A 12651-nucleotide genomic window follows, 5' to 3' on the forward strand; every position below is an offset into this window, starting at 1 on the left:
CAGTGTCAATTGTGCGATAACATAATCACTTCTCCAAGCCTAAACTGAAAGAACCACAAACCTCTGCTACTTCTGTTTAAAAGTAGCTCACATGAGTCTTCTTCACAAACTTCCCATACAACCGTGCAGAGCTAGCTGCACGAGAAATAGGCTGAACTAGCCATCACTCGTGACTTCGAGTAAATAGGACCTTCTTTCAGCCACCTTTTACAATAGACACCCTGAATGAGTAGGCCAAATTGGCACTATTAAAATTCATGTTGCCTCATCTTTAATATCGTAAGAGCCATATACTGATAACATCCCTGAGTCTTATCAGCTACAAAAGCATGTCATCTATAAACTCCATGACACAATGCCCTTTTGATCTGAGTAGGGCAGCATTAGCTTTAGAATCTTTGTAAATAGCCTAGGCCTGAAGACAACCTCTAGCTAGAGCCTAAAATTTCCACCACTGGCTTTGTAGTCAAAAACACCAGATATTCCTGTGCCTTATAGATATGGAAAAATATGCACCTTCAAGATCGATTGAGGCCCTAAATCCTCTGAATCAGCTAAATTGCTAAAAGACAATTATCCATCTTAAACTGGTTAACCAAACACATGATCAGACTAGCCAAATCATCACCTGATTTGGCATGCTCCACTTTTCTTCAACCTTGAGAAACTATTAGAAATATACCCCGCTTGTTTTTGGGCAGACTACTCATCCTTTGTGAGATGTCTCTTTTTCCACTTGGATAGCCTTAGTTTCCTCTATTGCCCATGAGAACGGAATATTTGGCTTCTCTTGCCACAGAGGAATGATCAACCAGAAAATGAATCTTATAATTGGTTGTGATTTGTAAACTGGAAAATTCGAGAGGTTATCTGTCCCCACCTGTTTGTCGAACCCTGACTTAAATATCGACAGCAGTTCTCATGTGATTAATGTAATGAAATTTGCATACTCAAACCACCTTCAGCTCAATGTTGCTTTGCTGTCCATGAGAAGACGATGACTGAAGATGAGATCAAGGCAGTTTCTGAGAAAGCACTTGTTATAAAATCCACCAAGAAGATCCTTGGCATCAGACAGAAGACTAAGTCAGCTGATCCTAGACTTTGCTCTGTCCCTTTGCACATACACCATGACCCGCTGGGAACAGTACTGAGTATGAAGAGAGCACAGCAACCATGGTGAGCGCTGAACCTGCGGATAAAAGCCCACTGGCTTTGATAGAAGAGTAGGCCTGGTGCTCCAACCAGCCACTGTGGAGTGGTATCCTCTTACTCTTGAGAAATTTTAGCATAAATTGGATAGGCCTCAGGCCTATACCATCCTAGCCAAATTGAGCTTAGACTGCGTATAACACAGAAGACCCTCTACTGACCTTGTACAAGGTGAATCCTTCCCTGAGAAGTCTGAGGTTAAAGCCTTTCGACTTAGATTTTGCCTTAACTGATGGCATTAACCTACAACCTCCAGTGTCTGACTGGATCAGAACATACATCAGATCCTTATGCGACTAGAATTGAAGCGTAGCAGCCGCTTGGTGTGGGAACACGAGTTCCCTGTCGACTCCTCACAGTCAGAGTCAACCTCAGAGTGGAAAATATCATAAAGCAACCCTGAACCAGGAATTGCTGACGCAGTCCTCTGCCTGGAACAACCTATCTCAGTCGACAGAGAGCGCAGCACATTCCCTTCACCAAGGTGGGTGCGTTGGCCCTGGGCCTAACAAAGGCCTCTGGCTAGATCTGAATTAGGTAGGACAGGTGTTCCAACCAGCCTCAGAGCAGCGATTCCAGTTTTAGTTTATATATATAGGTGATATGCCCGCCAAGATACTGGTGCCCTACCCACATAGTATGGTTCTACCACCCCCGCAGTCGCCTAAATTTCTCCATGCAAGTCTTAAACTTGCTAACATCAGTCCTCGCCGAAGAGGTACATTGCAGGCTGCATGTTACTGGCCCTGCATGAATGAGCAATTTTGGGGGGAATTACCTCAGGCCTTATAGCATTTTGCGGAGGCAATTTAGCTCCAACTGCGTATTACATAGAAGTGCTAAAGCATCTTCTGCACTATCGAGAGCTGAACCCATCTACTGCCCTTGCAAAGGCCGAAATGACATCAGTTAATAGTCTTTGGATACACTGAAATTTTAATTCTTGCCCACGTATCACCACTGAGATATCCCAAATGGTGAGATTGACTTTTGGAACATCCCAAGTCTGGCAGTTCATCTGGACTGGTATATTTCCCAGCCGTATCCAACACATACCTCCTTAGCTGATGAGGAGTTAAATCACTGATGCTCTTAGCCAGATCGCCTCCAGTGGATGTCCTATCCCCGAAGGGATTCCAAATTATGTGACAAGAGCCGGAACTCCTTCATATGATTAAACTGCAGCATATCCCCCATAAGTTCAGGGGATTCAAATTCGTTGACGACCACCCCATAGTCGAAGTTACTTATGTAATAATCTCCAGTTATCTCCTCTAGTGGGCGGGAGATAAAATAACGCAACCCTGAACCAGGTGTTGCTTCCCCTCTTCTGAGCGGGAGATATTGTAACGCAAACCTGAGCCAGGTATTGCTTCCCCTCTTCTGAGCGGGAGATATATAACACAACCCTGAGCCAGGTGTTGCTTCCACAGGCATCTGACTGGAGAATCCTGTGAATGTCACTGCACCGGCCGAGCCATCAGCCGATTAATTCCCGCCACCAGCCCCTTAAGGAGCCTCCACAGCGGCAGCTGCACAGGCTGTGCCAGCTTCTCGGGGCCCGCTGTACCTATCTTCGGATCAGCAGCCTGTTCCTGAAACAAAAATCCCTTACTTGCCAGAGCAGTTTCGAACTGCTCCTATGCTCACACCATGCGTGACTTTGATTTAAAATTGATAATCAAGAAAGTTTTGTACGTACCGGCAATGGGTCACTCCGTGTTGCGATTTCAAGCAGTATTATGGAGAAGCTAGAAATACAGAGACAATACAGAGTTTTTTAGAAGGTTGCTAGCTTATGGTCATGTAATAAATACTAGTGTATATAGGCCATCTTGATCAGCATGGATAAAATAGGCTGAAGGGCCTGTTTCCATGCTGTATGATTCTAACAACATAAAAACAAATACAATTATGCTGCAATCAAACAATCTAGGTCTTATAAATAATGAACACCCTTCCACCAATGATGTATCGTCATTTCTGATTCTCTCTTTAAAGATGCTCCCTGGCCTTCTGAATGTTTCCAGTATTTATTTTTTATCTCATGTTTTCAGCATCTACGCTTACTCCACCAATCTACCAATACCCCCCCCCCCCCCCCCCCCCCCCCACATGTATCCACCTATAACTTGCCAAGCTTTGTCCCACCTTCACCTCTCTTCCAGCTTTCTTCAGCCTACTTTGGTTTTTGCAATGGGAACAGGAGTTGAAGCTACGGAGGTCTCACCTGTAAACATCCACTGTTGGGCACATGTTCGTTGCGATCCCTGCAATCACCTCGGGAGCACAGTGAATGCGGCTTGCTCTTGGAATAAAGGAATCGGTCAAGTCTTCGAAATCATCCCTCCTATAGACTGCTAGCCCATGATCTACACAAAAAAACAGATCACCGCGTGAGTTGATAAGGTAGATGTGAACTATAAAGTTTAAAGGACATTTTCACAGATATACAGATAAAGAGGGGTTGGAGGGATATCAAGTCAAGTGAGTTTATTGTAGTTTGTCCCAGATAGGACAATGACATTCTTGCTTGCTGCTGCACAACAGAATATTGTAAGCATAAATACAGAACAGTTCAGTGTGTCAATGCAGCATAGACCATATATATACACACATAAATAAACAGATAAAGTGCAATAGGCTGTTACAGTTCAGAGTTTGTTTGATGATGAGTTTAATAGCCTGATGGCTGTGGGGAAGAGCTGTTCCTGAACCTGGATGTAACAGATTTCAGGCTCCTGTACCTTCTGTCTGATGGCAGCAGAGAGATGAGTGTGTGGCCAGGATGGTGTGGCTCCTTGATGAAGTTGGCCACCTTTTTGAGGCAGTGACTGCAATAGATTCATTCGATGGTGGGAGGTCAGAGCCAATGATGGACTGGGCAGTGGTCACAACTTTCTGCATTCTTTTCTGCTCCTGGACACTTGAGTTGCTGAACCAAGCCACGATGCAACCAGTCAGCATGCTCTCTACTGTGCACCTGTAGAGGTTCGAGAGAGTCCTCTTTGACATATCGACTCTCTGTAATCTTCTCAGGAAGTAGAGGCGCTGATGTGCTTTCTTTAAAATTGCATCAGTGTGCTGTGACCAGGAAAGATCTTTGGAAATATGCACGCCCAGGAATTTGAAGTTCTTGACCCTTTCCACCATCGTCCTGTTGATATAAACGGGATCGTGGGTCCCTATCCTACCTCTTCCAAAGTCCACAATCAGTTCCTTGGTTTTGCTGCTGTTAAGAGCCAGGTTATTGTGCTGGCACCATTTGGTCAATTGGTTGATCTCACTTCTATACTCTGACTCATCACCATCACTAATTCGTCCCACAACAGTGGTGTCGTCGGCGAACTTGATGATGTAGTTCACACTATGTCCGGCTACACAGTCATGAGTATAGAGTGAGTACAGCAGGGGGCTGAGCACGCAGTCTTGAGTACCGAGGATGACACATTTCCACCAATACAGACAGACTGTGATCTGTGGATAAGGAAGTTGAGGATCCAATTGCAGAGGGATACGCAGAGACCCAGATCTGACAGCTTGGTAACCAGCTTGGAGGGGATGATGGTGTTAAACGCCGAGCTGTAGTCAATGAATAACAGCCTGACATATGAGTTTTTGTTGTCCAAGTGGTCCAGAGCGGAGTGGCAAGCCAGTGAGATCGCATCCACCATTGATCTGTTGTGGCGGTAAGCGAACTGCAGTGGGTCGAGGTTCTTGATGAGGTAGGAGTTGATATGCGCCATAATCAACCTCTCAAAACACTTCATCACCACAGATGTTTGTGTCTCTGGTCGATAGTCATTGAGGCACATCACCTTACTCTTCTTGGGCACTGGTATAATTGATGGCCTTTTAAAGCAGGTAAATTGGAATGACCCAATTTGCTAAAGATAGACACATAATACTAGATGCAGGTCAGACAGCATCTCTGGAGACCATAGATAGGCGACGTTTCCGGTCGAAACTCTTCTTCAGATCAGAAATGTCACCAATCCATTTTCCCCAGAGATGCTGCCTGACCCGCTGAGATACTCCAGCATTTTGTGTCTATCTTTGGTGTAAACCAGCATCAGCAGTTCCTTTTTATTCCATGTTAGACCAAATTGCCAACTTTGGTCAGCACGGATTAAGTAGGCTAAAGGCACCGTTTCGTTTGGGTTGAGTTGAGTTGAGTTGAGGTTATTGTCACGTGTACTGAGGTACAGTTAAAAGCTTTTGTTGCGTACTAACCAGTCAGTGGAAAGACAATACATGATTACAATCGAGCCACCCACAGTGTACAGATACAGGATAAAGGGAATAACATGAATTACGTTTAGTGCAAGAAGGACTTCAGTAAAGTCTGATCAAAGATAGTCTGGGGGTCTCCAATGAGGTAGATAGTAGTTCAGGACTGCTCTCCAGTTGTTGGTAGGATGGTTCAGTTGCCTGATAACAGATGGGAAGAAACTGTCCCAGAATCTGGAGGTGTGCATTTTCACACTTCTATACCTTTTGCCCGATTGGAGAGGGGAGAAGAGGGAGTGGGCAGGGTGGGGCTGGTCCTTGATTATGCTGCTGGCCTTGCCGAGCCAGCGTGAGATACAGATGGAGTCATTGGATGGGAGGTTGGTTTGTTTGTTCTGCTCTATGTCTCCAGGTGGTAAGGACGGTGAGATGCCAGGGATACATAAGCGCTGAGGTTACCTGCGATCTTGCACACCCATCGATCATCGATGACACAGTTGGTTGACTGCAGTCTCCCGTGGTAGATCTTGTGGTGGTGAAGGTAGGCCATGCCACGTGCAATATCAGTGGCAAAGGACAATCTGGAGCAATAACAAGGATGCACAGTCACACAGTAGTATCAACAGAGAGAGAAAGCTGGTCAAAGCCCCCCCACCTATATAAACGTTGTGCCTTGAGACCATGTACGTTGCCTTTAGCAATGTGAGCAAGAGATGGACCAACAGGTTGTCTCAGGGGAAAGAGATATTGGTGATGGGGATAGTGGACGAGAGGTGTGTTGAGGGTGAGGAGTGGAGGGAGGGAGGGTAGGAAAGAGTGTCCAAGTTTCCCACCATGAGGAGAACTTTGAGGAGAACTTTGAGGAGAAAGAGAAGTACAAGGTAGAGGCTTGGAGGGAAGGTGATGTTGGTGTAGGTTTAGGTTTATTATAGTCACGTGTACCGAGGCACGATGGAAAGCTTTGTTTTGCATGCTATCCAAACAGACCAGACATACCAATACCATACATAAATATAATTGTCAAACTCAAGTACCACAGTTAGAGCTAAGTGGAAGATACAGAGTGCAGAATATAGCTCTCAGTATTGTAGTGCATCAGCTCCAGAGACAAAGTCCAAAGTTCGCAATGGTCTATATGTGAATCAAACAGAACCCTAGCTTATGGAAGGACCATCAGAAGCCTAAAAACAGAGAGAGACAGAGGATATATGTTTCCATTAGTGGGAGTGTCTAGGATGTGTGTGCATAGTCTCAAAATGATAGGATGTACCTTTAAAAAGGATATGAGGAGGAATGCCATTAGTCAGAGGGTGGTGAATCTGTGGAATTCATTGCCTCAGATGACTGTGGAGGCCAAGTCATTGGGTATGTATTTTTAAAGCAGAATTTGACAGGTTCTTGATTAGTAAGGTCGTCTCAGGTTATGGGGCGAAGGCAGGGTGAGGGGTTGTGGGATTGAGTGGGAATGATAGATCAGCCATGATTGAATGGCATAGTCGACTCGATCAGTCGAATGGCCAAATTCTTCTCCCTTGACTCAAGAATTGATGAGGGGAAGAAGTTGATGAAGGGTTTTACCTGAACCCCCAGTTCAAGGGAATGTCATCGTTGTAGAGGACATCAAACAGGCTGCCTTTAGGACAATACTCGGTGACAATGGTAACGTTGGGGACCTCCACGGTGCCGCCAATAAACTTGCACAGGTTTGGGTGATCCAGCTCCCTGGAACAATGAGAAATAGTATGGTAATTAATTTGTCACATGTGCCGAGGTACAGTGAAATTCATTTATATACAGTTCAGTACAAGTATCACTGCACCTAAGCATTTAGATACATCTTAGATAAGCATCTCAGATACAGTACGTATATAGCAGTAGCAGAACAGTGCACGCAACAAATGGAATGTGCAATATTTACCACAGAGCAGCTTTGAGTTCTGAACCCTGCATGGTCCATTAACCGACCTACATCCTAATCACAACTCGTGTCATGGTGCAAAGCAAACAGAGTGCAGGAAACACCCAGCAGATTGAGCAGCATCTGTGGATCCTGTACATCAGCGAGACCAAACATAAACTCAGTAACCGTTTTGCTGCACATTTTAGTTTAATTCACTTTACCTTACCTGAGGTCATCTGTTGCCGGCCATGGACCTGGTCTTTTCTCACCTCCAGCTCTTCATCCATTTCCTAGCAAACTGAAGTACATAGTGCCACCAAAATACAAACGGCCATGACTCTGTGCTGAGATGGAGCATGGTTCTGGTTTGGGCAAGTTGGGCTGAGGGGCCTGTTTCCACACTGCATGACTCTGTGACTCTATCGTAGGCTGGGTTAGGAGCCTGATGGCCACTGGGAAGAACCTGTTAAGCTTAGAAGCTTCAATGTTCAAACAATAGAAATCAAACTGCACGAGGATGTAGAGTTATTTTCAATAACTGTTTTAGCTGGGAGAGATGGTCTTGATAGAATCTATCAATGTTGATAACATACACAGTTTTTAGAGATTAATAAAACTAGATTCTTCAAGTATTCTTCAACATGAGGGTTTAAACTAGATTGGCAGGGGGTGAATCTCGTGCAGGCCAGAGGCACGTGAGAGGCTAAAGGATGGTATGGTTTGGGAAAGGTTCATGGACGATAGGAGAATGAGGAAGGAAGGTTGGTTTAAACTACATGTATTTTAATGCAAGGGGCCTGACGGGTAAGGCAGATGAGCTTTGGGCATGGATAGGTACGAGCGACTGGGACGTTGCAGCCTTGACTGAAACCTGGTTAACAGAGGGACAGGACTAGCAACTCAGTTCCGGGGTACGGGAGCTTCAGGCGAGACAGGGGTGAGGGAAAAAAGAGGAGGAGGAGTTGCATTGTTGGTTAAGGAGGATGTCACGGCTATGTTCAGAGGTGACAGTGTGGACAGTTTATCTAGTGAGGCTATATAGGTGGAGCTGAGGAACAAGAAAGGGATGATCAATTGTTGGGGGTGTACTACAGACCCCCCAATAGTCAAATGTGCCAGGAGATTGCAGACAGCTGCAGTTCAAATAAGATTGCTGTAGTTGAGGATTGACTGAACTTTATTGCCTTCCCTCACAGTGGGAAATGTGGGGATGTTTATGTTAAACTCTATTGAGTATTGTGTTCCTTTTATTCGTATGGCTGGATGGCAACTCAAATCTCACGGTACCAACTGGTGCATGTGACAATAAATGTAACTTGAACTTGAACTTGGATTTCAACTTTCCCAATATAGACTGGGAAAAACATAGTGTGGAGGGTTTAGATGGGGTGCAATTATGGATAGGGATGGAGAGGGTCCACGTGTTAAAATGCTCAACTGGGGTAAATTCAACTAAAGGGTATGAGAGAGAGTCTCACTCAAGTAGACTGGAGCAGGTTATTTGAGGGGAAAGGAACATCAGCCAAGTGGGATGTTTTTAAGAGTGTACTGAAGAAAGTCAGGATGTGTACATCCCCGTTAGAGTGAAGGGCAAAACAGGCAAATGTAAGGAAGCTTGGCGGAAGAAGGAAATTGAGACGTTAGTCAAAAACAAGGAGGAAGCATGGACCGATATAGGCAGCTGGAATCAAGTGCATCCCTAGAGGAGTTTTGGGAACTAAGGAGATTACTGCAAAAGGAATTCAGAATGGGCTAAAAGGGGCCAGGAAATAGCTCTGGCGGGTAGCATTAAGGGCAATCCCAAAAGATTTTATAAATACGTAAGGGGGAAAAACGTAACTAGAGAGAGAGTGAGACCTCTCAGGAATCAAAGTGGTCACATCTGTGAGGAGCCAAAGGAGATGGGCAAGGTCCTAAATAAGAATTTCTCCTCTGTATTTACCAAGGAGAAAAACAGTAGGAAGGAGGAACTTGGGCCAGTTAATGGAAGTGTCTTGAGAGTAGTCATTGTTACCGTCGAAGAAGTACTGAAGGTACGGTCGTGTTTGAAGGTAGACAAATCTCCAGGGTCTGATCAAATATATCCGAGAACATTGCGGGAAACTAGAGAGGAAATTGTGGGATCACTGGTTGACATTTACGAGTCGTCTTTAAATACAGGAGCGGTGCTGGAGGGTGGCAGGGAAAACACTGGATACTATAGGCCGGTGCGCTTGGTTATACAGGCATTTGGATGGGCAAGGGCTGATTGGGGATAGTCAGCATGGTTTTGTACATGGGAAGTCGTGTGTCACAAATCTGATTGATTATTTTTTAAGACATTACCAAAAAGGTTGATGAGGGCAGAGCTGTAGACGTTGTGTACATGGACTTCAGTAAGGCGTTCAACAAGGTTCTGCACGGTAGGCTGCTCTGGAAGGTTAGATCACATTGAATCCAAGCAGAGATAGTTGAATGGATAGCAAATTGGCTCCATGGAAGGAAGCAGAGGGTAGTGGTGGAAGGTTGCATGTCGGACTGGATGCCTATGACTAGTGGTGTGCCTCAGGGCTCGTGCTGGGCCCGTTACTGTTTGTCATCTACATCAAAGATTTGGATGAGAATACACAGGGCAAGATTAGCAAGTTTGCTGATGATACACAAGTTAGTGGTTTTGCAGATAGTGAAGATGGTTGTGAACAATTGCAGCAGGATCAGGACTGATTTGCCAGATGGGCGGAGGAATAGTTGTTAAATTTTAATACAGAAAAGTGTGAGGTGTTGCATTTTGGGACGTCAAATGTAAATGGTAGCCCTCTGGGTCATGTTGTAGAACAGAGGGATCTAGTACAGGTGCATGGTTCCTTGAAGGTCGAGTCACAGATACATAAGGTCAAAAAGACTTTTGAAAAGTTATAGGAAAGAAATTGTGAAGCTTGAAAGGGTTCAGAAAAGGCATACGAGGATGTTGCCAGGACTAGAGGGTGTGAACTGCAGGGAGAGGTTGAGTAGGCTGGATCTCTATTCCATGGAGCGCAGGAGGATGAGGGGAGATCTTATAGTAGTATACAAAATCAGGAGACGAATAGATCGGGTAGATGCACAGTGACTTTTGCCCAGAGTAGGGGAATCGACAACCAGAAGACATATGTTCAAGATGTAGGGGAAAATATTTAATAGGAATCTGAAGGATTGCTAAATCCCCTGGTGTGTGCCATACCTCACTTGCTTCACTTCCTTGCGGACGATCTTTGAGAGGGTAAAGGTTTTCTTCCGTATCCTTTTGATGGCCACTGTCCGACCATCACTAGAAGAAAGAGAAACACCAAAGATGTAGGTTTATTGGCCCTCTGTTAATTGCATCTAGTTCGCAAGATCTAGTTTGCAAGACCGAGTTCGCAAGATCTATCTAGTTCACTCTTTCAAGTGAGAGAGAGATAGTACATTAGTAATACAAAGATTTGTTGATCTAGCTAACAACAACAAATGTAGAACAGAGGGATCAATCTATCTGGCCATGGCTATCTAAGAATTGCTACAAAACCTACCTGAATCGTGGCTGAGCATCTGCCCTACCCCCTGTGTGTGATTTTGGCGCTGTTTAGAGGGGGGCGGGTTTAAAAACTAACTAGGCTGTTCAACAATCATTAGAAAATCGCTGAAAGCTGTTTTTTCGCACAGAGAGTGGTGAATATTTCTGATTTAGAGGGTAAAAATCTCTATGCGCACAGGGAGGGTAGTTTGAGGCAAGATTATTTTTACATTGCTTGTATATGTTAAGAGTAGGTCATTTTTGAGCTCTTTATATAGTATTTGTGGGCCTTGAGGGCACAAATCCAGCGCAATGTGAACGTTCTAAACCAGCGCGTTCACAAGGAAAGGATTTATGGAGAGAAGGTTTAAAACAGGTACATTTGGGGATACTGAGTTGAGATTTGATCAGCCATGATCATATTGTGATTATTTGGCGGTGCAGGCTCGAAAGGCCGAATTAGATCTGGTAATTGAAGTTTGAAATTAGCTCCTGGGTAACTACCTAATTATATTCTTTAATTTCAGGTCATCCAAGTCTATTATTTTCTATTTGTTTCAGAATGCTTCAATCTATGATAACTGAAAATTTCATTCAATCTACCTATCTAGAAGGTTATGGCTTTTAGTCCAGGCTCACCCAGCTCCATGTTTATCTAGAAAACAATAACTAGCTATTCGAGTAAATTGGCCATAATTGGGGAAAGGGCATTAGGTTCAAATTAAATGGGGCTACAAACCAATCAGACTTGACTTTTTTTTTCAAATTAAGGCAATCCCAGTACTAGTGGCTACGAGAGGGGGAGGGAATCCATAGGGGAGAGGGAGAAGGGGAGAAGGGGGGGGGAGGGGGGGAGAGCGAGGAGATCCATCGAATCTACTTTGACATTCAATCATGGCTGATCTATCTTTCCCTCACCCCAATTCTCCTGCCATCTCCTCATACTAATCAAGGTAACCTCAAGTATCTATCTCTGCCTTATTAATATATATTGATCGTTTCCACTGGAAATAATTCCACAGATATTCCACGTGTGTTTAACTAACACATGTGGAGACTGAATCATGATTGCCCATATTGTCAAGAGTCAAGTCAAGAGTGTTTAATCATCATAGGTATCAAAATGGATCAATGATTTTCTTTCTTGTACAGGTAGCAGCATAACAACATAACACAACTGTACTCAATAGATAACATAATAAACCAAACTAAAGTTCAATAAAATGTGCACCTTGCATTAAAACCAGAGGCTGGACTTACTAGATTCCGCTTTGTATGAAGCCCTGCTTGTTGTCCGGGCTGTCAATGTATCCACTGGCCGAGTCGTCATGGAGACTTGGGACGGAGGTGCCGTTGGCTTGTTGGATGGTCACGGCACTGCCGATTCCCAGAGGGAACTTGCTGCCTGAAATGGGACGGTCGGAACATGAGGTGAGAAAAGGGGGAACACAAGTGGAGAACGTATGTGAGGCATTGTGAATGGGCTCAGGTACCTGTGCTGATCTCCTTCAGGTTGATGATCCAGCTCTCATCCCACAGCATCTTCCGCTTCTGGTACTGCAGCCACTGAAAGCACAGGCACTCGCACAGTTGAGAAGAACGGGGTAAAGGGATAATCGCCAAGGCACTCATTGAGGTACATTTGTCCGAAAAGTGCAGTTCATCAGACCATAAGATCATAGGACATAGAAGCAGAGTTTTGGAGGTGTTGCATTTTTGGAAGTCTAGCATGGGCAGGACCTACACAGGCTGGGCTCTGGGGAGCAGAGTAGAGCAGTGGAATCTAGGAGTGCAGGTA

General features: G+C 44.7%; 1 protein-coding gene across 1 annotated transcript in view; it reads right to left on the minus strand.

Annotated features, from left to right (window-relative positions):
* LOC129701297 (atrial natriuretic peptide receptor 2-like) overlaps positions 1–12651 on the minus strand; it is a 73437-nt gene that overhangs the window by 21504 nt on the left and 39282 nt on the right. The window contains exons 11-18 of the mRNA XM_055642464.1: positions 12347–12419; positions 12114–12258; positions 10542–10628; positions 7021–7164; positions 5902–6023; positions 3443–3584; positions 2915–2963; positions 477–491 (exon numbers count right to left, since the gene is read on the minus strand). Coding sequence (XP_055498439.1) covers positions 477–491; positions 2915–2963; positions 3443–3584; positions 5902–6023; positions 7021–7164; positions 10542–10628; positions 12114–12258; positions 12347–12419 — 777 coding nt within the window. The remainder of the gene's footprint in view (positions 1–476; positions 492–2914; positions 2964–3442; positions 3585–5901; positions 6024–7020; positions 7165–10541; positions 10629–12113; positions 12259–12346; positions 12420–12651) is intronic.

This window comes from Leucoraja erinacea, chromosome 10 (genome assembly GCF_028641065.1).
Source record: "Leucoraja erinacea ecotype New England chromosome 10, Leri_hhj_1, whole genome shotgun sequence".
Taxonomy (NCBI): Eukaryota; Metazoa; Chordata; class Chondrichthyes; order Rajiformes; family Rajidae; genus Leucoraja; species Leucoraja erinaceus.